Raw genomic sequence first — 27182 nt, 5'->3', positions numbered from 1 at the left:
GAGACGGAGGGGGCGGGGAATCCGGGGATGGAGAGAAAGCAAAGCGGAGCAAAGAGTGCTCTTCAGTTGGAATCTCCGCGAGATCTGAAACACCCCGAGTGTGCATCTTCGGGTTCCAGGAACGACGAGTGGATCTCCAAGGATCCCGAACATGTAACTCGGAGCCTCCGACACGTTTCCGCGAGGCGGCCAAGGTGAGCTTGGCGGCCAAGATCCCATTTTGTGGACCCGCAGGTGCCTCTCTGATGGCCTATTAAGACCAAAAGCGCGGGTCTTGATGTAATCACGTGTTGTACGGAATGCATTTTCCTTGTCTGCATTATTAAAGGTCTTCATGAAAGTGTATATGAGCCATGGGGTGCCAAGTCCCATGTAGGTATATACCTTTACTCGGCACATTAATATATTAATATATGTATAATGTATTTAAAGTGGTACTGTACATACATTAGACCGACGTGGCAATTCGGACCTCGTTTCGCTCATTTATTCCCATTATAAGTAAGACCATTATTTTACAAATGACAATCATTTGGAGTATTAGTCTATTATTTGACGTCATCGTGTGTTAAAGGGACATTGCTGGGACGGTGAGTCGGTCCATTCATTCAGGTCTCGAAGCCAAACTGGTCGCGCAATTACTTTTTGAAGTTGTTTGTTGCCGTCGGTAAATAAGAGGAATACATTGTAAACAGCCGGGGATACCGGTAACGCGCCCGAGTACTAATAATAATAACAACAGGGCTTTTCAAACGACCGTGGAGGCGCCGAAAGACGCATGACAATGGGAGCGAGCAGCGCCAAGGAAACGGCGTACAATGGGAATAAGGAGCTCGTGGGGGGTCGTACATTGGGAGAGACGAGCTGACCGGAGGGTCGCACAATGGGAAACACGAAGTCGTGGGGGGGGGGGGGCGGTGTCATACAATGGGAGAGACGAGCCCGTTGGGCACCGTACAATGGGAGAGACGTGCCCGTTGGGCATCGTGCATCGTATAATGGGGGAGACAAGCCCGTGGGGCATCGTACAATGGGAGAGACCTGCCCGTGGGGCATCGTGCATCGTATAATGGGGGAGACGAGCCCGTGGGGCATCGTACAATGGCAGAGACGTGCCCGTGGGGCATCGTACAATGGCAGAGACGTGCCCGTGGGGCATCGTACAATGGGGAGACGAGCCCGTGGGGCATCGTGCATCGTATAATGGGGGAGACGAGCCCGTGGGGCATCGTACAATGGCAGAGACGAGCCCGTGGGCATCGTACAATGGGAGAGACCTACTCGTGGGGGGTCGTGCAATAGGAGAGATGAGCCCGTGGGGCATCGTACAATGGGAGAGACCTGCCCGTGGGCATCGTACAATGGGAGAGACCTACTCGTGGGGGGTCGTACATTGGGAGAGACGAGCTGACCGGAGGGTCACACAATGGGAAACATGAAGTCGTGGGGGGTCGTGCAATGGGAGAGATGAGCCTGTGGGGCATCCATCGTTCAATGGCAGAGACGTGCCCGTGGGGCATCGTACAATGGGAGAGATCTGCCCGTGGGGCATCGTACAATGGCAGAGGCGTGCCCGTGGGGCACCGTACAATGGGAGAGACCTACCCGTGGGGAATCGTACAATGGGATAGACGTCCCCGTGGGAGATGGGTCAAAGGGAGAGTAGGGATAGAGTGAAAGCATGAGCCCATGGGATGTCATACAATGAGACTGTTGAGCCCTTGGGCTGCGTATAATGGGGAAGGCGAGCCAGTGGACATCATTTACAGTGGTATCGGGGCAAGCCGGTGGGGCGACGCTCAATGGTCCAGAGATGAGCCGTTGGTGGATTCAACAATTTTTGGAAGAAAGCTTCTGGGTCTCTTCACTAAATGGAAGGAGAGGGAGAAATTGTACCAGTGCGCACATGGCAGGAAGCTTAAATTATTCTGCGTAATAAATATATGATTGCTAATACTGGGAAGTAAATGTGCGTTAAATTATCATCTCCATCTGACTTTCCGAAATTTCACTCTTCTAGTAATTTTAACCTTACTTCCTTCTCGTCTTTGCTTATCTTCCTGGTGGTTGGTGGTTGGAGCAAAGAGAGGAAAGTGAGAATGAAAGCAAATTGAAATGATAAAAAATTTTTTTTTTTTTAAATATTCAAGTATTTGAATATTTTACGAATTTAGATTTACTTTGGTGGGAATCGCTGCTGAAAGAGAAGAATAAAATCATAAATTTTACCATCAGCAGCCCGTGTGTGAATCACGTGACCGACAACGCACCTGTTATACTTTGTACAGCAGGTCGGAAATCACAACCTTTGGCTTTGACCGGCTGCAATTTTACCCACAATGCAGTGTGGAAGATCATGACTTGAACAGGATGAACCTTTTTCAGGTAGAATAGAGCTAGTACATACATCGCATACAGAACAAGAACATTAGGACACATAAATGTACTTTTACCTGAATTACAAGGACATTAGGATGCAATGGACGAAACAGCAGCATATAGGATACGATGCAGTGCTCTGATGGGAACACCCAGCAGGATGTTTATTAGGAATGTGATTTTAAGAGCGGGGATGTTTTCTAGGACTGGGAATGGCTGGGAAGCATTTCTGTTTTACGGAAGCAACAATAAATGAATTCATCCAAACAGAAGTACGAGGAACTATAATATGATAATTGCATGTTAAAGTCCATGTTCATATACCGAAGGTGTTAATGAACCCAAAGTTCACGGCTTACGTACATTTATTTTCTCCCCATTTCTTTGAATCGTAGATTGAGATTCTTCTTCCTCTGTCGAACCCCACTTTTAATTATATTCCCGTTAGGGAAGCGACGAGCCACCAGCACTTGTCTCTGCTATGCATCACGTCTTGTTTGTCTGAATGTGGACGAACTTTCACTTTTGTCTGTTTCACACTTTCATGTCTTGTATTCTATCTCTTCCCTAAGCCTCTATATCTCTTCTCTGAGCGTCTATCCTATCATCTCGATTTCCTCTCTGAGCCTCTCCATATCGACGTATTCTTAATGGAGAGGGATACTTTGAGACGTGGTAGGTCTCCGTTACATCTCCTGAAACACAACTATGTGTGGAGATTGCAGCCAACAACTGCACCTTGCATGCACACACACATATACACGAAGGTGAATACTTTGAGACCTGGGATGGCTGCGTTACACCTTCGGAAACCCGCATATGCTGTTAACAATCAACGACACACACACACACACACACACACACACACACACACACACACACACACACACACACACACAGTATTTGTCGAAGTTATATGTTCAATTATTTAATTTTTGCATTTCATACCTGTTTAACACAGAGTTTTCCACTTGATTATTAATATAATAACACCAGAAGTTGAAAAACTTTTTTTTCCCCTGATTGTAAAGGTGGATACAGCCAAACACAGTGAGAACCCGTTTAATGGCCGCCGTTGATGACATATTGAAATGCTGTTTTGTGAATAAGAAGAAACAGACTATAGTATATGAGATTGTCTGCTCATTAGGGTGAAAGTTTGCTCGTCATGTTAGGACGATTTCTGTCCCCTGAGATTACCTACAAACTCCTCTTTGTCTCAGTAGCTGTTCCCGATAATACTCGATTGAAGAAGGTCAAACACGTACCTGAGCGTGTGACCTGTTGTCTAGCGGAGGATTGGGGGTACAAGCGATGAGATCAAGTGTCGCCCTCTTGTGCCTGAACCTTCCTGTTTTTCCTCCAATGCTTCATCACAGGATGCATTCCTCAAGCCTTTGTCCCTTCGTTGAAAAATGGAGTGAAGTCATTTCCCGTGAATTCGAGATAAACACAAAATCCAATATTGTAAACTCAGCCACTGCCTATTTAAAGGTTTTTCATTCTCTTCATCAATGACCAATCGATTTGCAATATACAAAACTTTACAAGGCAAGTAAGTTTTTATTGAATTAAAGTTATTTAAATCAGGGTTGTTTCCTCTCCTCGATTTTGGGGTTGCTCCCCCCCCCCCCCACACTTCCGTCCCTTCATCATCCCCCAACCCACCCATGGATATGCCAATGCTTACCCTCTTGAAGAAGCCATATAGTATATCTATATGACTATATACTATAGCAAGGCCATGGGTCCATTGAGGGATCGGGCGAAAAGTGATATATAACAGGATATTTAAAAAAGTTATGGATGACTTATGACTAAACTAGGTGGACGAGTTGGTTCGGTGACAAGAACAACCCGATCAGATTTTGGTTCAGGTCCGAATCCAGATCCGGCCTATCAGTGGATACAAAACGTAAACTGTTCAGCCTGGCGCAAGTATGCACTCTACCGAGTGTCGCTCAAGTTAAAACCTTCTTTTTTTTTAGCTGAAAAGGCTTAAGGATCAGCAGTAATGCAGAGAAGTGTGCTTATCCAGGGTGGGAGAGCTACTCTTACCGTAAACAAAATTTCCAGAACAACGCGTTCCATTCCTCTGCCACCGCAGTTCTGTAGTTATTGATGGGTGAGAGAAAAACCCGCAGGAAATACGTGTAAAAAAGGAATGATTTGTTCACAACCGTGTTCCTCTCTACCCAGACGGGTCCTCCATGTCTCCGTCCAGGCCACATCCTTCACTGCATTCCACAACGTCTTTAAAATCTTCCCTCAAAACTCACAAGTAGGTTCTCGGCCAAAAATATTGGCACCCTTGCACTTTTTCAAATAATGCATTATTTCTTCCAGAAAATTGTTGAAATTAAAAAATGATTCGGTATCCACAGATGTATTTCTTTGGTTTGCAGTTGAACAAAACCAAAAATTCTGAAAAAAATACTAAATCCAAGCTTATTCAACACAGAAATCCAAAAATGGCTTGGACAATATTATTGGCACCTTTTAGAAGTTGTCAGAAATAATTAGATTTCAAGCAGATGATTCTCCTTCCTTTTGAATTGAAGTCATCTGTGGTGAGATGCAGGTGCCTGCAATATAAATTTTACTCATTCGGCCAGTTTGAATGGAGAAAAGGATACATTCTGCTGTTTTGTGCCACTGTGTGTACCACAATGAGAATGGTGAAAAGAAAGAAAACCAGAGAATTGTCTGAGGAGGTCAGACACAAGATTGTAACCAAGCATGGACAATCTCAAGGCTACAAGTCCATCTCCAGAGACCTTGATGTTCCTGTGTCCACCGTACGCAATGTTATCAGGAAGTTTAATGCCCATGGCACTGTGGCCAACCTCCCTGGACGTGGACGCAAGAGAAAACTTGATCGAAGATTGCAGCAAGGGATTATTTGAATGGTGGAGAAAGCACCTCGATCAACTGTCAAAAAGATTCAAGCTGACCTTCAGACACAAGGTACGACAGTTTCAACTCTCACCGTCCATCACCAACTCAATGAAAGGGGGTTCTATGGTAGGAGACCCAGGAGGACCCCACTGCTGTGATAGCATGACTGGAGTTTGCCAAAACACATCTGAACAAGCCAAAATCCTTCTGGGAGAATGTCCTGTTGACAGATGAGACCAAATTAGTCGAAGGTCATGGGTCTTGTATTGGGATAATGACCCCAAACACACTTCAAAAAGCACCCAGGAATGGTTCAAGACAAAACGCTGGACTGTTCTGAAGTGGCCAGAAATGAGTCCAGATCTAAATCCCATTGAACACCTGTGGGGAGATCTGAAAACAGCAGTTGGGAGAAGGCACCCTTCAAATCTGAGAGAACTGGAGCAGTTTGCACAAGAAGAGTGGGCTAAACAGCCAGTAGAGAGGTGAAGGAAGCTCATTCATGATTATAGGAAGCGCTTGACTGCAGTTATTTTGTCCAAAAGCTGTGTGTGCTACCAAATATTAAGTCTCGGGTGTCAATAATTTTGTCAATGCCATTTCTTCTTATTTTCTGATTGAAAAGGTTATATTAAGTTCTGAATCAAAAACAAAGGTTCTGTAATATTAACAGTGAAATAAAGAATTGCGGAGACCAAATACTTTTGTCAATTTCAACTTATTTTTAGAGAAAATTGTGACTTATTTGAAAACAGTGCAAGGGTGCCAAAATTTACGGCCACGACTGTATATATGTATATATATATATATATATATATATACTAGCTTGTCTCGGCTCGCTGCGCTCGCCTCACCACGCGTCGTTACTGGGGAACGGGCATATTTTAGCTGAGGATAATGCCTGCACCTGAGTTGCTGTGTTGTCATGATTTACACCAATCATAATACAAACAATTATTTTGCACAAATTTATTTGAAGTGTTTGTGATATTACATTTTTATAAGCAATTTAGGTTGAAGATTTAGGTTGAAAAAATATATATAATTCAAAAAAGAACCCCTCAGCACATACATACGGGAGGGGTAGGTGCAGACTGGAAGTTTGGGACGATTACACCTCACCACCACGTAATTCAAAACACCTCACCACCACGTAATTCAAAACACCTCACCACCACGTTATTTAAAAAACCTCACCACCAAAAATTCAAAACACCTTACCACCATGTAATTCAAAACACCTCACTACCACGTAATTCAAAACACCTTACCACCATGTAATTCAAAACACCTCACTACCACGTAATTGAATACATCTCACCACCAAGTAATTCAAAACACCTCACCCCCATGTAATTCAAAACACCTCACCCCCACGTAATTTAAAACACCTTACCACCATGTAATTCAAAACACCTCACTACCACGTAATTGAATACATCTCACCACCAAGTAATTCAAAACACCTCACCCCCATGTAATTCAAAACACCTCACCCCCACGTAATTTAAAACACCTCACCACCACACAATGAAAAACACCTCACCACCACGTAATTCAAAACACCTCACCACCACGTAATTCAAAACACCTCACCACCACATAATTTAAAACACCTCACCACCATGTAATTCCAAACACCTCACCACCATGTAATTCAAAACACCTCACCACCATGAAATTTTAAAAACCTCACCACCAATTAATTCAAAACACCTCATCACCAACCAATTCAAAACACCTCACCACCACATAATTTAAAACACCTCACCACCAAGTAATTCAAAACACATCATCACCAACTAATTCAAAATACCTCACCACCACGTGATTCAAAACCACCACCACGTTATTAAAAACACTTCACAACCACAGAAACAAAAGTTTAAGGGAGGAGTTCAGTGACAACAGACACTGCCCAGATATGTAGATATCTATCTATAATTCCAGTAATCTCTGTGTGTGTGTGTGTTTGTCTGTGTGTTTGTCTGTGTGTCTGTGACCGCTGTTTCTCGACAACCACGGGTCCGATATACTTGAAACTTGCCAGGTATATTGCTGGGGACCCGAGGATGTGCCTTTTCAAGGTTTCATATTAATCGGACAAGTAGTTACCGAGCTATGTCCAAAAAACGATTCAACCAATCAGAGAGCAGCGAGCTATCACGTGTGCCGAACGTGGCGATCAGACTCTGCCTCGGACGGCACATTTGAGAGCGTATTCATTTATTTCACGTTGGCAAACTATGTTGGCGCTATGTTGGCGTTAAACTATGTTTTAAAACTAATTAAAACTAATTTGCGATTCATCGTAACTGCGATATGCGACCTTCCGGACAGTCAAATGAGGACGTCACTTCCGGACTTACGGATAGTCATAGTGACGACGTACTGATGCTGAACGTGGCGAGCAGACGCTGTAAGGTACGATCGATTGTAGTACACGTTTATAATAACTCTGCCGATACAGGCCCGATTAACTGCAGCGCCATCCGAGCTGCGGCGTCGGGACGATACATTAATTGTACGGTCACATCACGCACTTACGGGCACGCCCATGGGCCCATGGGCACGCCCATGCATGCATGGGCGAAGACATTTTTTTTTTTTTTTTTGGCAAGGAGCGGGCACCCACGTACGGGCACGTCCTAGTATAGATAAATGACTGTAACTGAGTTGCCGTTTTTCCATGGTTTACACCAATTATAATTCAAACAATCATAATGCACAAATGTATTTGTAATATACGTGATATCACATTTTCTAAACAATTGAAGTTGAAAACTTAAGTTGAAAAAAATTAATTTCCCCAAAAAAATTAATATATATATTGGAAACATTTTCTTTAAAAAATACTCTTCGGACATACCGACGGGAGAGGTTGGTGCATACCTGAAGGTTGGTACGATTTCACAACAGTTTGAGGGAGTAGTTTAGTGACAAGACAACACAGGACAGACACTGCACAAATATATATATATAACTCAAATTTGATGCAGTAGCGTTGTTCAAGTTTTTCCGTCATTTTATCAAAAACGAAAATCCGACGGCGCTCGCTTACATGTCCTCACTCATCGGCGGTCTGCCGTCGAATGACAGCTTCTGCAGGTGGGAAAAAATTGACGCGTGCGCATTAGGATCGCCTACATACGTGCACCAATCAACGCCTCCCTAGCTTCTTTTTTTTTACGCACGAAAAATAAAGGTCGGATACTTTTTGAACACACTACGTATATATATATATATATATATATATATATATATATATTGTTACGGATTCGGGGGTCGGCTCTCCCCTTATCAAGGGGGTGGGGGGGGTTAATCCCCTTGTCCTTTTAAGCTGGCCGTCCCGAGTCCTGGAGGCTACAACGCTTCTCCCGGTCGGTCTTGGGTAGGGTGATTGGTCAATTTGGGTCCCAAATACCTCATTACCAACACCGACCGCGAGCAGGGAAATAACTCCCGCTCGAACCACGGATAAGATGGAAAATGCCGAGCGGTTAGCAATCCGCGGCCCGAGCCATTAACTATGACTACACCCGATTATAGCGGTTCCGAAATCGTGCCACATGTACTCAATGGAAAGAAAGGACGGAGGCGGTTGGATTAGGGAAAAACCAAGAAAGAACAGGGTGAATTTACTTACAACCGAAAAGAAGAGGAAAGGAAAGGAATATACAAGAAAGAAGAAGAATAAGCAGGACACAGGGCAGGCTTAACTATACAGTCATAACTTAACGACCCCAGACAAACGTACACACTCACATGGGATTGTAGCGGGTAGGGTGGAAGGTCCAGGCAGATGTCCAGGCTCCTTGTCTGGTCCCGACTCGTGCCGTGGTGGTGATGGGAAAAGGCAGCAGGCCGGCAGCACACCACGTGTCGTTGACCGCGAGCGGACCTTACGTATATCGGGGGGACTGGGATACTGCGTACGTAATAAACATATATCGTGCCAAACACACTCTCTCTCTCTCTCTCGATCAATGTTCGTATGCAAAAGGCAGTTCGTGGCGCAGTCCGTATCAAAAGGCTTTGCCACGATCAGACGTTTCCGCGCAGTCCGTGCAAAAAGGAGTTCCCCAGCGCAGTCCTTTACAATCGAGCTCCCTCACGCATTCCTTTACAATCGAGCTTCCTCACGCAGTCCTTTACAATCGAGCTCCCTCACGCAGTCGTTTACAATCGAGCTCCCTCACGCAGTCTGTGAAAGGGCTTGGCGCTCGCGCTTATATAACGCGCTTTCAGATCAATCCGCACGCTTGGAAACCACGCCCGCCAGCGAGCTCACCTCAGCCCTGGTTGGCTGGTAAGGGCTTACCGGCTCCGCCTTTGATGGCTGGTTGACAGGGCCACACCTTGTCCTTGGCGCTCCGCCCCCTTCTTCCTCGAGCTTGACCGCGTGGTTAATGGCAGCGCCTGAGCGAACGCTAACCAAGGCGAGTAACAGAATTGGGAGAGAGAGGTTGGCAAAATGGCCCGAATGGATTGGGACCTATTCTTATTTAATTGATGCAACGCAGATTCAACTATTGGAAACACAGCCTTAACTAGACACATAATAAGGAAATAACTGAAATTCCTATGGTGACCTATGTTGCTGTGGCCTATCTATGGGTGCTACCTTTGACCTTTTAATGATGAGAATTATTTACAAGTATTTACACAGGTGAGGGTTCTAAAACCGCAACAATATATATATAGGTATATAGAAGTATATATATACACTTGTATATATATGCATATATAATTATATGTATATATATATATATACACTGTATATTAGTATAGACTATAGACTATACATATTGGCATCGGCACTTTAAATTTCCCACCTTTGGAGGGCAATTTAAAATGGTGATATTTCCACAAAGTGATACTTTCCTCTGGAACACGCTGTACAAATGAAAAAGATTGGGCTATACTGTAATCATATTTGGCCTTGCCGCTTGACAACACTGTAGACTGTAGTGTTTGTGTTATAAAATGTAAATAAATGTTGAATCTATAACAGTGGGTACAGATGCCAAGAACAAGATGGAAACAAACAGAGACGAAGGATATAATGGAAGTCGGAATTACTCTGGAAAAAGGAGAACATCTTCTCTAAGATGAAGTAATAGAGAGCTATGATTCAGACCTTTTGCTGCTTCATAGAGCGAAGGTAAATGTAAACATAAAGATAACAAGCGTTACGCCTCAGTCCCCCGTCGTTGAAGTGATATGAGTTGACAAAGTGGAAGACGCAAGGTGGCCGTCTTGGATTTTTACATGGCGACCCAATTTTCAATAGCGTTCTTCCTTATGCCTGGATACACCCACACACCAGATTAGAAGTTGGTACTTCGCTTATTTTTCAAGATATTCCGCTCACAAGGTTCAGACATACATGGCGGCGGCCATCTTGGATTTTCACGTGGCGACCCAATTTTCAATAGCGTTCTTCCTTATGCGTAGATACACCCACTCACCAGATTAGAAGTTAGCAGTTCGTTTATTTTTCACGATATTTCGCTCACAAGATTCAGACATATATATGGTGGTGGCCATCTTGGATTTTGACGTGGCGACCCAATTTTCAATAGCGTTCTTCCTTATGCAGAGATACACCCACACACAAGATTAGAAGTTGGTACTTCGCTTATTTTTCAAGATATTCTGCTCACATGGTTCAGACAAACATGGCGGCGGCCATCTTGGATTTTCACGTAGCGACCCAATTTTCAATAGCGTTCTTCCTTATGCCTAGATGCACCCACGCACCAGATTAGAAGTTGGTACTTCGCTTATTTTTCAAGATATTCCGCTCACAAGGTTCAGACATACATGGCGTCAGACATACATGGCGGCGGCCATCTTGGATGTTGACGTGGGTTGCACCCACACACCAAATTAGAATTCGGTCCTTCATGCACGCACGCACGGACGCACGTCCGCACGCACGCACGCACGGATGCACGCACACACGCACACACGCACGGACGCACGCACACACAGACGGAGGGGAAAACCATAGTCCCCCTTTCGCTCCGCGGTGCGACGGGGGACAATAAATACGTGGCCCATTTTTTAAATCATAAATACTTTTGTGCTGATTAGTTTTGAATTTTTTTTTCCTGGGAATGTTGTTCTTTTTGGGCTATATAAAACTTGAGGTTACCTTTTGTTTGATTTTAAAGTGATTTGTGTTCTAAAGGAAAAACAAACAAATGTTTTAGTTTCATAATGAGCTCAAAACTCTTATCTTGAAATCCTATTTTTAAACAAATTTGGATTAATCATTCCGTATGAGGTGAAGACCACACTTTAGATACCGTATTACATTAATCTTTATCGCCTTTTATCAATATTACTTTTAATAAAGGTTGTTCATTAATATTAACTATGTTTTCCTATAAACACGAAAAACACAAATGAGGCCTTTAAGGAGAAATATTAATCAGATCCATATGCTGATTTATTCAGAAGACCTTTTAATTATAACTAGGTACCTGCTGTGTTTGTGTAATTGCTGTACTATAGGGTTTTCCTATTCAGAGTAACAAGGAAAGTACAGTGTGAATTTTGTTTCCAACCTCATGGTATCATATCTACTTGGCACCTTGTAGCCCCGACATGTTTCCTACATTGAGTGGGGAAAGGAGCAGGGAAATCAATGGCGGATCTAGAACCTCGTGATCAAGAAGGTAAAAGTGCGGGGTGGGAGGGTTGCGATTGAATCTTTGACCAAATTGTTTATCTCAAGGAGCAAAGCCTTTAAGCAAGGTCGGCAAAAAAAGTAAAATAAAAAATGAAGAAAATATATGATTGGAGAGAGAAAGGAGCGGTTTGGAGATCTATCGGAGTTTTGAGATCTGTCTGGTTTGGAGATTTGTCAGGGTTTGGATATCTGTCGGGGTTTGGAGATCTGTCAGGGTTTGGAGATCTATCGGGGTGTGGAGATCTGTCGGGGTTTGGAGATCTGTCGGGGTTTCGAGAACTGTTGGGGATCTGTCGGAGTTTGGGGATCTATCGGAGTTTGGGGATCTATCGGGGTGTGGAGATCTATCGGAGTTTTGAGATCTGTCGGGATTTTGAGATCTGTCGGGGTTTGGAGGTCTGTCGGGGTTTTGAGATCTATCGGGGTGTGGAGATCTATCTGAGTTTTGAGATCTGTCGGGGTTTGGAGATCTGTCGGGGTTTGGGGATCTATCGGAGTTTTGAGATCTGTCGGGTTTGGAGAACTGTTGGGGATCTGTCGGAGTTTGGGGGTCTGCCGGGGTTTGGAGATCTGTCGGGGTTTGGAGATCTGTCGGGGTTTGGAGATCTGTCGGGGTTTAGAGATGTGTCGGGGTGTGGAGAACTGTTGGGGATCTGTCAGAGTTTGGGGATCTGTCGGGGTTTGGAGATCTGTCGGGGTTTGGAGATCTGTCGGGGTGTGGAGATCTGTCGCGATGTGGAGAGCTGTCGGGGTGTGGAGATCTGTCGGGGTGTGAAGATCTGTCGGGGTGTGGAGATCTGTCGGGGTGTGGAGATCTGTCGGGGTGTGGAGACCTGTCGGGGTGTGGAGATCTGTCGGGGTGTGGAGATCTGTCGGGGTGTGGAGATCTGTCGGGGTGTGAAGATCTGTCCGGGTGTGGAGATCTGTCGGGATGTGGAGATCTGTCGGGGTTTGGAGATCTGTCGGGGTTTGGAGATCTGTCGGGGTGTGGAGATCTGTCGGGGTGGGAAGAGCTGTCGGGGTGTGGAGATCTGTCGGGGTTTGGAGACCTGTCGGAGTTTGGAGATCTGTCGGGATTTGGAGATCTGTCGGGGTGTGGAGGTCTGTCGGGGTGGGAAGATCTGTCGGGGTGTGGAGATCTGTCGCGATGTGGAGAGCTGTCAGGGTGTGGAGATCTGTCGGGGTGTGAAGATCTGTCGGGGTGTGGAGATCTGTCGGGGTGTGGAGATCTGTCGGGGTGTGGAGATCTGTCGCGATGTGGAGAGCTGTCGGGGTGTGGAGGTCTGTCGGGGTGGGAAGATCTGTCGGGGTGTGGAGATCTGTCGCGATGTGGAGAGCTGTCAGGGTGTGGAGATCTGTCGGGGTGTGAAGATCTGTCGGGGTGTGGAGATCTGTCGGGGTGTGGAGATCTGTCGGGGTGTGGAGATCTGTCGCGATGTGGAGAGCTGTCGGGGTGTGGAGATCTGTCGGGGTGTGAAGATCTGTCGGGGTGTGGAGATCTGTCGGGGTGTGGAGATCTGTCGGGGTGTGGAGACCTGTCGGGGTGTGGAGATCTGTCGGGGTGTGGAGATCTGTCGGGGTGTGGAGATCTGTCGGGGTGTGAAGATCTGTCCGGGTGTGGAGATCTGTCGGGATGTGGAGATCTGTCGGGGTTTGGAGATCTGTCGGGGTTTGGAGATCTGTCGGGGTGTGGAGATCTGTCGGGGTGGGAAGAGCTGTCGGGGTGTGGAGATCTGTCGGGGTTTGGAGACCTGTCGGAGTTTGGAGATCTGTCGGGATTTGGAGATCTGTCGGGGTGTGGAGGTCTGTCGGGGTGGGAAGATCTGTCGGAGTTTGGGGATCTGTCAGGCTGTGTGTGGTTTTTTTTTTTTTTTTTCAGCTCGAATATTGATGTGTATTTGTAATTGGACCCCAAACACAATCCCACACTATTTGCAACTTCGAGTATATGCAACTTCTTGTAGAAATCAGGGAATTGATGCTTTTTCACTTCAGGGGCACTTTTAAAATCTTTTGGCAAAAAATTTGCGGATTATATGGAGGGAGCAAAAAGGAGTTAAATGAAACAGAGAAAAGAAAAACAGTAAATATGATGAGTGATAAATGACACTGGAGCAGCAAGTAGAGAAGAGTCTGGGATGAGGATTGAGAAAAGTGAAGAGGCATCTTTTGATTTGCACACCGACTGGTAATTAATATATTAACCGATCTAAAATCCAAACCTTTGTGTGATAATTCGTTTTGAATTAATTAGTCATGTTCCCATTCAGTGTCTGGCCGGTATGGTTGGAATAACTCAGGGTATAAAAGTGTAACGAGACTTGCTGAATGGCGATTGATAGGATAAAGATGGAGAAGAAAGTGTGCAGCAGGTGTGCATGCCAAACCGGAGCGAGCCAGTCAAGCTCCTGCCCCAATCCCACATTCCTCTTGACAGCTCAGCAGAACAACGTTGGAAGGAGGTATTTGGCTGGCTTAGAGTAAACTTTGGGACTGACTTTGAACGCTTGTTGCAATAAATAAAGGCGAGCTTTCTCTACATTGAATTGAAAAACTCATTGTTTAGGCTGAGATCTCTTTTTTTTATCCATCTTTTGTGACAAAGCGGATAGTGTCTCGCAAAAAGGTTTCATATTTTCAACATGTTTCTCATCAATATTTTCACCCCCTGTGAGTATTTTATGATTGCAGCTCTCGATGTTGAGTTTATCCTGGTTGGATCTCCAACGGGCTAAACCTGAACGAAACCTGCCCTTTTTATACTGTTCTAAGCAGGGGGCATTGTGGCTTCAGAAGTACGGCAACAATAGCTAAGAAAAAATGAGTGAAAACGAGGCAAAAAACAGAGGGGACGCACACTCCATCACCAGTAGGCCCGACTTAACTCGGGACATGAAATAAACCATTCAACACAGCAGGATACAGTTTGTGACACAAAAAGTGATGAAAACACACACCAGTAAAAAAGAAATACAAATAAAACACAATGCTTATGGTCTGGGGAACTTAGCTTAGATGAACTTGGAGGAGCGAGAGCCAATCAGTTGTCCATGACACTGAATCCTCAACCGGAAGTTGTTTTCCTGATGTCCTCATGCAAATCTGATACGAGGTCCCAGGTTTGTTCCAAATGATTTTTCTTGGGTGGATGAACCTCATCTATCCAGTCAGCAAATCCACTCCAGGCAATTGTCATCAGTGACTCGTACTTGTGTATTCGGACTTCTCTGTTGTACTGCTGTCTCTCCATCACAGCATCTACGGAATCTTCCACAATAATGCCTGATTCAATACACATCTTTGAGGAAAAATGGTTGGTCAAAATAGTAAGCAGATGGCAAATGGTATGGAATGCACCCATCCTGATGATGTTACCTTGATAGAGATCTTTATGTTTCTTTATTATTATTATTATTTTTTTTGAATACAAGATCGAGGCTCGTGTAAGAGCTAACATTAATCACACAAAAAACAAACTGACACATAAAACAAATGATAAAGGGATCGAGAGACAAGATGGGGAGAGAGGGGGAAGCACACAAGTACAACAGTGGAGAACAGGGACATCGGGAGATCTGTGGGAGGGAGACGGCTTGGGGGAAGGGGGCATGGCATGGAGGTGGGGGTGGGAGAAGTAAAAAACGCATGGACACTGCAAGGACTTACAGGAAATAAATCGGTATTTCAAAAAAAGTGGATCTGGGGTGAATTAGCAGGGGTAGAAAAGATCAAGGTTTTGGATGGATGAAGATAAGAGAGGGTGGTGAACAGCTGTTTTAAAGACCTGGAGGGAGTAGTGGGATTGAACAGAGTGAGGGAGTTTGTTCCAGAGGCGGGAGAAAAGAGGAATGAAAGAGTGAAGGTGATTAGAGAGTCTTGATTTTGGCAGTTTCACCAGAAGAGGGTTGCTGGCAGATCTTGTGCGACCTGCAGGAATATTTGGGGGACAGAGCACAGAGAGAGCTGGGGGAGCTAGGCCGGAGAGGAGTTGGTAGAAGACAAAAAGACCACCAACCTGCCTGCGGTGAGTGAGTGAAAGGCCCTCAGAGTTAGATTCATCACGGGAGATTCCAATGATTCTGAAAGCTTTGGTTTCAACAGCGTTAAGCCGAGCTAGGTGTGAGGCAGGAGCACCAGCCCAGAGGGGAGAACAGTATTCCATTGAGCTGCGGGTGAAAGCCTTGTATGTGGTGAGGAGCTCAGGTGTGCCAAGGAAGGACTTCGCATGACCGAGGATGCCCAGTCGGCGACTGGCTTTGGAGGCCAGCTTGGAAATGTGGTTGTCCCAGGAAATATCATGGCAGATAGTAGGACCCAAAACCTTGAGTGACAGAACTTCTTGAAGAGGATTGTTGAGAAAGTAGATTGGAGGGTTGTCCAGTCTGTCTTTTCGGAGAGACATACACTACCAGTCAAAAGTTTTAGAACACCTCAATTTTTCCAGTTTTTATTTAAATTTACGCAGTTTAATGTATCAATGTACTCTGAAATTAAGCATAGAACAAATAAACAATTGGAGATAAAAAAAGAAATCATGGAATCATTTTGTTTAACAAAATTTAATTTAAAATTTTGACTCAGCAAAGTAGCCACCTTTTGCAGATATAACCGCCAAACACACTGTTGGGCATCCTTTCTACAATGGAAATCATATATTGTTCGGGAAGTTCTTCCCAACACTGTTGCAGAAGTTCCCACAAATGTGTTGCACTTGTAGGTTGCTTTGCTTTCACCCTTCTGTCCATTTCAACCCAAACCAGCTCGATGGGGTTTAAGTCTGTGCTGTGCTGACTTGGCCATTCCATGATTTGAAGCCTATCATCTTGTTCTTTTCCACGAAGGTAGTTTCAACATAGCCTGGAGGTGTGTTTAGGGTCATTATCTTGCTGGAGGATGAACCCCTGACCAACTAGGTGTATACCGGAGGGTATTGCATGGCGCTGCAAAATGCTGTGGTCGCCCTTTTGGTTCAGGGTGCCAGTCACTCTGTGCAAGTCGCCGACTCTGGATCCAGCAAAAGAGCCCCAGACCATCACGCTTCCCCCTCCATGTTTGACAGTTGGTGTCACACACTGAGGAACCATCCTTTTGCCTACTTGACGGCATACAAAAACCCTAGTGAGAGTGTGAGATTTGTCAGGATTGAAAGACATGTTCCACTTTTTTGCCCAGTCTGTGATTTTGTCCACGTCTGCAGAGAGTGAGGAGGCTCAAATTTTGATTCATCGGTCCATAAGACCTTCTTCCAGTCTCCAGTAGTCCACTTGCTGTGCTTCATGGCCCAGGCAAGCCTCTTTTTCTTAGTTTGCCATCTTAGCAATGGCTTTCTTACTGCCACTCAACCTGTCAAACCTGCAGCTCGAAGTCTTCTCGTCACAGTTGAAACTGAGACCTGCTTACTTCGACCCGTGTTGAGCTGTGCTTGAAGCTGTTGTCCTGTGGGCCGCCTATCACGCAAACTGTTGACTCTCAGAAACTTGTCTTCTGATTCTGTTGTGGCTTTGGGTCTGCCAGACCTCTTCCTGTCAGAGTTTCCTCCAGTTTCCAAGTGCCTTTTGATGGTGTAGGAAACTGTACTCACTGACACCTTGGCTTTCTTTGCAATTTCTCTAAAGGAAAGACCTACACTTTTAAGGGTTATAATGGTCTGCTGTCTTCCTTGGTTAATTGCCTTTTTCTCGCCATTATGATAGCAATATACTACTTCCTGCAGTGCAATATTGTCCAAATAATGCTTCAGAGGGTGTAATAACAGTCTGTTCCAATACTGCTTTTATACAGACAGGGGGGTTGTAATCAAGTAATCAGCAGAGGTTGGGACACCTGTATGAATTGTTTGCATCAACTTCCCGAACAATATTTGATTTCCATTGTAGAAAGAATGCCACGAGTGTGTTCGCCGGTTATATCTGCAAAAGGTGGCTACTTTGCTGAGCCAAATTTTTAAATTAAATTTTGTTAAACAAAATGATTCTATGATTTCTTTTCTATCTCCAATTGTTTATTTGTTCTCTGCTTAATTTCCGAGTACATTGACACATTAAACATGGTAAGTTTCAATAAAAACTGGAAAAATTGACGTGTTCTAAAACTTTTGACCGGTAGTGTAGTGAGAGTGTGAGATTTGTCAGGATTGAAAGACATGTTCCACTTTTTTGCCCAGTCTGTGATTTTGTCCACGTCTGCAGAGAGTGAGGAGGCTGCAGACTGCCGATCTGAGGGGTGAGGTATGGAGCGGCAGAGAGTGGATTCATCAGCAAAGAGATAGAGAGGATTTTCAAGAGAGTCAGAGAGATCATTGATGAAGACCAGAAAAAGCACAGGGCCCAGAACACTGCCTTGAGGGAACAAGAGCACTTCTGATACCTTGGCATGCAATGCTTGGTCAATACAAGAACAACACTTTTAATGTGCAAATCACTCATGATGTTCTTACTTATGTGAATAATCTCGTTACTCGTCATTTCATTTGGAGGTGCATTGGTTGTGGGTAGGTAACTGACTGTAGCATTACTGATTGGAACACATTTACGAACTGTAATGTGGAATCCCATCCAACTACTGACATCCATTAGTGCGTCATCCATTTGACGCAGGAGGAGCCAAAGCAGGTTCTTGATGAAAGCTGCCTGATCAACTTCTTGATGATCTTCGTGATTGGTCATGAGAAGTCCAGGTCCAACTCTCTCACCACTGTTGTACATCGGCACATTCAGTTTCATCAATCAGAACACTTCTCTGCTTGGGCGTCCCAGGTAATTGCACCACCTGTCTTTTTAGTTGGGGTCCATACATCGTGGGCTGAATTACGATTCCATTACTCAGTTTTCACCCGCATTACTTTTCGCCCGCATTACTTTTCGCCCACACTCAGCGGGGCATTTCCTCAGGAGGAATTTCCTCCTCTGCATGGATGCCAACCGATGGGGATTGTCTGTGCTCTATCCTTTCAAATGCTGAACGTCAAGCAAGGGAGCAGCACGAACCATTTTTAAGGTCTTTGGTATGACTCGAACCTGTCCAATCTGCATGGGTGTTTTTTAGGAGGCACCATCTCCTAACTGGATGGCCATTGGCTCCCAAAGAGAGCTCATATGCTCTTTGTCAGGTGTTCTAAGAACTACTCGAATCTATATACCCTGATAATCAGGCTCTGCATTGTTGAATGCTCAATCTTGCAGTTGTGGGGCTTGTGTTTTACAACCATCTATCAGAGCGACTTACCATGGTCTTGCAGTTGTGGGGATTGTGTTTTACAACCATCTATCAGAGCGACTTACCATGGTCTTGCAGTTGTGGGGACTGTGTTTTACAACCATCTAGCAGAGCGACTTACCATGGTCTTGCAGTTGTGTGACTGGTGTTTTACAACCATCTAGTCGAGCCACTTACCATGGTCTTGCAGTTGTGTGACTGGTGTTTTACAACCATCTATCAGAGTGACTTACCATGGTCTTGCAGTTGTGCGACTTGTGTTTTACAACCATCTATCAGAGTGACTTACCATGGTCTTTCAGTTGTGTGACTGGTGTTTTACAACCATCTGTCAGAGTGACTTACCATGGTCTTGCAGTTGTGTGACTGGTGTTTTACAACCATCTATCAGAGTGACTTACCATGGTCTTGCAGTTGTGCGACTTGTGTTTTACAACCATCTATCAGAGCGACTTTCCATGGTCTTGCAGTTGTGCGACTTGTGTTTTGCAACCATCTATCAGAGCGACTGACCATGGTCTTGCAGTTGTGGGGATTGTGTTTTACAACTATCTATCAGAGCGACTTACCATGGTCTTGCAGTTGTGTGACTGGTGTTTTACAACCATCTATCAGAGCGACTTACCATGGTCTTGCAGTTGTATGACTGGTGTTTTACAACCATCTAGCAGAGCGACATACCATGGTCTTGCAGTTGTGCGACTTGTGTTTCACACCCATCTAGCAGAGCGACTTGCCATGGTCTTGCAGTTGTGTGACTGGTGTTTTACAACCATCTATCAGAGAGACTTACCATGGTCTTGCAGTTGTGTGACTGGTGTTTTACAACCACCTATCAGAGCGACTTACCATGGTGTTTCATCTCCAACCTACTCAGACTTTGTACCTCAACGTGCTTTGCTGCCTCCATTGTACGTACTCCCTTTATGTAAAACCACCCACCACCCTCTCTCTAACACACCACCACCACTACAATCCTTTGTCACATAGTCACTATAGCAATTCCTGTCTTCTGTTGTTTCTGCTTTGAATGTCTTTTTCTTGCAGTTTCTTATTGCAGACTTTTTTTTGTTCTTTCGCCACATGGGCTTGACCCTTGGACTCAGCATGATTTTGCTTTTTTATCTGATGGGTTGAATTCAAACATGAAATATCTTTTTAAACAATTATCTAAAGCTCATAAAAGAACTTGTGCAGAAATCAGATGCAGCAGAAGGACATGAACAATCCAAAGATCAAATCCTATATACCATGGTCCATTGTCTACAAATGTCTTTGTAAATTCCTGTAAAAGTACATGAATGTGTCCTTATGTTCTTATCCTGAATGTGGTGTTGGTAGTACTTCCTATCCCATTCCTCTTGCTTGCAGTCTGTCCTTCACTCCTCTTCTCATGGTTATTAGTCCCATACCCGTGTACACCGGAGGGGACTATAGGTTTGCACGCCGTCCCTCAGTCTGTCAGTCCGTCAGTCCGTCACGCAAAGAACAGTTTTCCGGACTTTTTTTTTCTAAACGCTTAACGCTAATGATTTCAAACTTGGCACATGGATTCCTCATGATTTGTTACAGATCAAGTTCGAACTTCACGACGTTTCGATCATTTCTGACAAAGTTATGGCACTTTGAACTTTGGTAATTCTGATAATTCTGATGATCCTTCCCTCAGTGCCATTTGAAGTTTTAATTTCCTTTAAAAAAGATTTTCTCTGCAATAATAGGACCGATTGAGATAAAACTTTCACCGTAGGAGGGACTCGGTCTGTAGAATATTTTAATGGTAATTATGATGTCACAGGTAACGTGGTTCGGTCGCCATATTGTTTTTCGTGAAAACACGAAAACCCCTTTTTCTCTGCAACGGCTGAACAGATCGAGGCCAAACTTTGCAGGCAGAATCGCATACCCATGACGAACAAAAAAGTCAGCGAGCATGACGTCCTGCATCACATGGTTTCAGAGTTATGACGTTTTTAAGCATGAACCTTTAAAACCGAGCTCCTCCCTCATTTTTGATCCAATCGAGGGGAAACTTCACAGATCTGTTCAGCATGTCAATCTACTAAAATGTCCTTTTGGAATTTGCGATAGGGCACGTGATTTGGCAGATATCGTTAATTAAACTCTGTTCAGCATGTCAATCTCCTAAAATGTCCTTTTGGAATTTGCGATAGGGCACGTGGTTTGGCAGATATCGTTACTTAAACGAAAATTTTTTTTTTTTTAAATGGATATCTCTTGTTTATTCTAGAGTTCTCCTCAAGCCGCACTGCGCGTCCTCAGCCTCGTCTCGCGAACGTCAACAGCGCGACACAGCGCGCACTTTCGGGAGGGGCGTAGCCAGCCGAGCAACATATATATACACATCGATCATTCATCGTGAACCGGAAAATATAATAAATTACTGATATTTAGCGACTCGAAAGGTTCTTTATCAACAACGTATTTTCTCGTGCTTCTGCTGACCTGTCTGCAAGGTGTATAAATCGAAGTCCCGAGTGCGAATCACAGGTGAGCCCGTCCTGAGGTAATTAGCGATTGGGAACGATTCAGAACCTATGGGTAAATAACCCTTGGAAAATTCCCCAACAGTTTTCCGGACGACAGACTGCCGGTAGGGGACATGTATTGCAGCGCAATACTCAGAATGCTTGTTCATTCTCTTCCTTCTTGTCTCCAAGAGAAGCTCTGCTGCCTCACTGTCAGTTCATAACCTCTGCCACCTCGGTCTTTCATGAGCCTTAATCTTGTAGAGAGAGAGAGAGAGAGAGAGAGAGAGAGAAGAAAAAAAGCTGGAAAAAGTATCTTTTTTAAAAAAACCTGGAACGAGTCTATCTTTTAAAAAAAAATTCCACCAAAAAAAATATATTTGGTGGACCCTAATGATAACAGTTGAGATATTATTCAAGTGACATGACACAATGATGGACCACGAGGGAAACGACCAGACTGCCTACTTTATCCGACAATAATCTCACACAAATGGCCAAAATATGCTGCTCCTGCTCTTCTTATTATTTAAGGGCCCCAATTATTCTTATGTTCTTGTGGGGTTGGCTGGAGGATGTTTTTGGCTCATTCCACAAACTGGCGAGCCAGGTCCGACCCTCGACTAAATCGTTAGAGTAGGAATTTGATTGGCCAGAGTGCCAGCGATATCTCTCCTACTCTTCAGGAAGGACACCATGGGATCTTTAATGTCCACCAACTAATGCCGACCAATTGAACGCCCAATTTAACGTCCATATAAATGGCACACATATTGATGAATCATTGCGCCTCTGAAACACCGGGATGCCAGTTTATATCCTGGTCGGTATTCAAACCCTAGCTGGCCAGCTTACAGGCGAGTGTGCATAAATAGGTCTCCGCCATCCTGCCAATCCAAGCCACTATTCTAAGCCACTCTTCCAAAATATTACGAACAGATTAGCACACTTCAATTGGAGTGTAAAACACAACTTTTCTAATATGCATTCTTTATTTCTTCCCCAGGTTCGTCCAAGAATAATGGAGACTTACGGCGCTTGATGCTCCTTCGTCAGCAAGAATCAGCAATCGTCAGGCAATCATTGATCAAGCAGGTCAATCTTGAGACCAAGGTGTGGGTTCCGACTCACTATGGTGGTTGATAACACAACGCTCGATTACTATGCAATGCATGGTGTATCAGGCGACAGAGACAGCTGGTACAGCAACCCTGCACTACTCCGTGCACACTACAACTACACCGGCCGTCTTGGAGATCGACAAACCGTCGATGATACAGTTAACGTGGAAATAACTGGGCCACGGGTGGCAGCACTTTTTCTCTGCGTCCTCATCGCTCTTGAAAATGCCCTCGCGCTCGTCGTTTTGAGTCGCCTACGGGCTCCCGCTTACCTTTGTTTGTCCAACCTTGCACTTGCTGACCTGCTTGCAGCAACTGCCTACGGTGCGAATGTGGCACTCTCTGGTAAGCGGACGCTTCAGTTGTCACCACAAGCGTGGCTTGCTCGGGAAGGTGCCAGTTTCGTGTGCCTGTCTGCTGCGGTCTTTGGCCTGCTTGCGGTCGCTGGGCAACGAGGTGCCGTGGCTGGTGCGGTGCGATCGGCCAGGTTGCCTCGACGGGCGGTACTCCGACGCAGAGCCGTGGCCATCATGGCTGGATGCTGGGCACTCGCCTTGTTGCTTGGGACTGCGCCGGGCCTTGGCTGGAATTGTCTTGGGCGACTGAACGAGTGCTCCACTGTTTTTCCACTTTATGCCAAGGTAAAATAGGCACACCATTCCATAGTTTCATGGGCTCATGTAATAATCAAAACGAAGCCATATATATTCATTTGTAATGCTCGTTTAACTCTCCTGTATTGGGTTCGAATCATGGCCTCTGATGCTTCAGTTCGAATAATGGCCTCTGGTGCTTGGGTTCTTATCATGGCCTCTGGTGCTTGGGTTTGAATCATGGCCTCTGGTGCTTGGGTTCTTATCATGGCCTCTGGTGCTTGGGTTCGAATCATGGCCTCTGGTGCTTAGGTTTTAATCATGGCCTCTGATGCTTGGGTTCTTATCATGGCCGCTGGTGCTTGGGTTCGAATCATGGCCTCTGGTGCTTGGGTTTGAATCATGCTGGTGCTTCAGTTCGAATCATGGCCTCTGATGCTTCAGCTCGAATCATGGCCTCTGATGCTTCAGTTCGAATCATGGCCTCTGGTGCTTGGGTTTGAATCATGGCCTCTGATGCTTCAGTTCGAATCATGGCCTCTGGTGCTTGGGTTTGAATCATGGCCTCTGGTGCTTGGGTTTGAATCATGGCCTCTGGTGCTTGGGTTCCAATCATGGCCTCTGGTGCTTAGGTTCTAATCATGGCCTCTGATGCTTCAGTTCGAATCATGGCCTCTGGTGCTTTGGTTTGAATCATGGCCTCTGGTGCTTGGGTTCTCATCATGGCCTCTGGTGCTTGGGTTTGAATCATGGCCTCTGGTGCTTGGGTTCTCATCATGGCCTCTGGTGCTTTGGTTTGAATCATGGCCTCTGGTGCTTCAGTTCGAATCATGGCCTCTGATGCTCGGGTTCGCCTCTCGCATGGATTTGAATCTCAGTGCAGCTACAAACCACCACACTGGTGTTTCACATGCAGGACAATTCGTCAATGTGTGTACCGTCGCTCAGATGCACATTCAACTTGACGTTCCATCCGCCAGCATTAGATGGTGGATGTTAAACATCTCATGGTGTCCCTCACAAAGAGTAGGGGAGTTATTGCCGGCACCCTGGCTATATTCCTGCACTCTCACTCGAGCGTCCTGCGTCGGAATGGCGAGTTTCCCAGAATTGTAACCAGTAGCCAATGAAACTTCCGTGGTAGCCTGGTGTGCCTTGAACAGTTGAAGTTGAAACAAACAAACAACTAGAACGGCACTCCGTGGGGAGCAGACTGCACAGTTTATCCTAATATCCCCCTAATAGGCCGGATCTGGAGTCCGACCTGAACCAACATCTAGTCGGCTTCTTCTTGTCACATACCCAACGTATCCACCTATTTTTGTCATGTCATCCGCAACCTATTGAAATATAAAGCTATATATCGTTTTTGGCCCCATCACTCAATAGTGAAGAATCACACAAAAATATTTTTATTTAATTATAGCATCCGGATCCGTATTGAGATCTTCACCACAATCTAATCGATTCGCTCTTTGTCGCACACCCAATCTCTCCACCATGTTTCGTCCGAATACATCCAAAACTTTTTGAGATGTTCACAATCAGACAGGCAGACAGGGGTGAAAACATAACCTCCATTCACCTTTGGTGGCGGAGGCAAAAAACTATAAGGAATCCAATCCACTTGATATTAAAGGACAGTATAACTCCAAAAGCTAAAAAAGCACTGACTATCTGCTGCAACTCTGGTAAATGGCATCAAATCACTTTCATTCATATCTGCACTGGTATTCCAGAAAGGCGCAGATGATGGTTATTCCAGTGTGGACGTATAAATGGGACTCTCCTGAGAAAAAGCAAGAGTTGGCATCTCTTTGTTGATTTTGCTGCACACAGTTGCTGAAAATCTCAAGTGGACTCTTTCGGCCTGAGTCACTTTCCCATCTCATAATTCATGCAGCATTGCTGAACGGGTCTGGTTGATCTCAAAAGACCCAAGCGCACATGTCAAGGAGCTTGTATGTTTGTTTGTTTTCAGAGCTTCGTGGGGTTCTGCATAAGCCTACTGAGTGCAGTGCTGGTTGCAGTGGTCGTATTGTATCTACGGCTTTACCGATTGGTTCAGCAGAGCGGTCGCCGAGTTTCTGTTACACGTCGCTCAGTTTCCATCTTGCGGTGAGATAATGACCTTTGATTCAACAGAACCTGTTAGTTAAGTTGCTTATATTTGCTGCTGCTGAATGTGATACAAAAAGGGAATTCTTTAGTGACACCTTTTGATAATTCTTCTGCATTTCAGGACACTTCTTGTGATTCTTGGCGTCTTTATTTTGTGCTGGGCACCAGTCTTCATTCTACTATTAACAGATGCTGCCTCCTGTGGGCATTCATGCCCAGCACTCTTCAAGGCGGACTATGTCATTGCCATTGCTGTCCTCAATTCTGCCATCAACCCCATCCTGGCTGCCGCCGCCAGCCAGGACATCCGACGGGCCTACCGAAGCCTGTTTTGCTTAAAGAGGACAAAGGAACCCGATTCCAACCTGCCCACATTCACTGGCACTCGAAGTCTATCAGAGATTGGAGATGCGCATGTCAATAATTTGTCGTTGGACCCAGGAAACGCACACAACACGCCCGGTTGTCTCAAGACCCGTTTGCTTGCCGCAAACCGTTGTTGTCTGCCTTGGCTAAGGCATAGCGCTCACCCTCGTCCAGCTGCAGCTACAAACTCACAAGGCCTTGGACTAGTTTTGGGCACCCCATCCCAGTGCAAGTGCTAGGTCCAGCAATGTTGATCGATGCCGACTTGGGAAGTTGGACAGCTTGAAAAGACGCCACTTGAACCGTCAGCGGTATTACACCTCAATTTTGAGTGAATCGCTGGCCCTGATTGGACATTAGCAATCTGCTTCTGGGTGTCTACTAAAGCAAAAACATTAAAATCACTTAGAGAATAAAACTTCTCTGTATATTGTTAGTTTGGAACATGTCAGACATGGTAAGCAATGATTTATCATAAAAGAAGCAAATAAGTCTTCATTTGAACTTGGGTGATATTTTCCAGCATATTTCATATCAAGTTCAAAGACTGCATAGTGTGCACGAAACAGTATTGGTCCTCCCTTGTTTGCATCTCGAGGCTTTGGCATTCTGTTTACAGGGTCTTACCCTCGTGGACGAGCTCACACACACACACACACACACACTCTCTCTCTAGACTTTTCTTCAGCCAAACAGCCACTGAGCTTGGGGTATGTGACATCACTTCCCTTCTCTGGCTACCACCGACTCATCTTTATGATAGCAACTGATGAGGAATTTCCTCCTCCCCATGGATTTCAAAGCAAGTCTACAATTGTCAATGATCTGCAGACATTTGCAGAACCTCTTTATTTAATATTGCAGATTTTGTAACATTCCAGAGTCAGTCGCTGATTTACAAGGAATCTTTGGTGTTATTAAGATTGTTCCAAGCTGGAAGTCCTGGATATGATCATTTATTTTCCTTTTCAAAATCTCAGCTTTGAAAAACGTTACTTGGACACAGATTAACAGAAGAGAAATTAAATGGTTTGTTGGTACAATTTTATTGAAGTGCATTAATATTGTGAAACTTGTACAGGAGCTTAAATATGTCAATTGTAAAACAGCCGTACTACAGTATCAATTTATATGGCTCTGGCCAAGTGTAGATTAGGAATCGCGTAAGAGTAAATTTATACTGTTGCAACAATATTGTACCTTTTTTGTATAATTTTTTTGTTGTGTCCATATACAAAATAATTGATATTCTTGTGGCACCATAATTATGTATAGTGTATTAAAAGTAAATTGGAATGTA

The 27182-nt window shown here is 44.8% G+C and overlaps 1 protein-coding gene across 1 annotated transcript; it reads left to right on the top strand.

Moving 5' to 3' along the window:
- On the top strand, positions 1–27182 carry LOC137424128 (sphingosine 1-phosphate receptor 3). Its single transcript, XM_068111597.2, has 4 exons — positions 1–194; positions 22688–23443; positions 25377–25513; positions 25638–27182. The coding sequence occupies exons 2-4, from the start codon at positions 22814–22816 to the stop codon at positions 26119–26121; spliced, it is 1251 nt and encodes a 416-aa protein (XP_067967698.1). The 5' UTR covers positions 1–194; positions 22688–22813; the 3' UTR covers positions 26122–27182.

The sequence above is a fragment of the Myxine glutinosa genome, chromosome 1 (assembly GCF_964187855.1).
Source record: "Myxine glutinosa chromosome 1, kmMyxGlut1.1, whole genome shotgun sequence".
In the NCBI taxonomy this organism is placed as follows: Eukaryota; Metazoa; Chordata; class Myxini; order Myxiniformes; family Myxinidae; genus Myxine; species Myxine glutinosa.
Note: the sequence above shows the minus strand (reverse complement) of the source record. Positions and strands in the feature narration are given on the sequence as shown.

What these genes read in the sequence shown, in the direction of transcription:
- LOC137424128 (XM_068111597.2), top strand. Translation starts at nt 22,814, where the DNA reads ATGGTGGTTGATAACACAACGCTCGATTACTATGCAATGCATGGTGTA. An exon ending in TTTTTCCACTTTATGCCAAG is followed by an intron (nt 23,444 to 25,376) that starts GTAAAATAGGCA and finishes GTTTGTTTTCAG; the next exon opens with AGCTTCGTGGGGTTCTGCAT. An exon ending in CGCTCAGTTTCCATCTTGCG is followed by an intron (nt 25,514 to 25,637) that starts GTGAGATAATGA and finishes TCTGCATTTCAG; the next exon opens with GACACTTCTTGTGATTCTTG.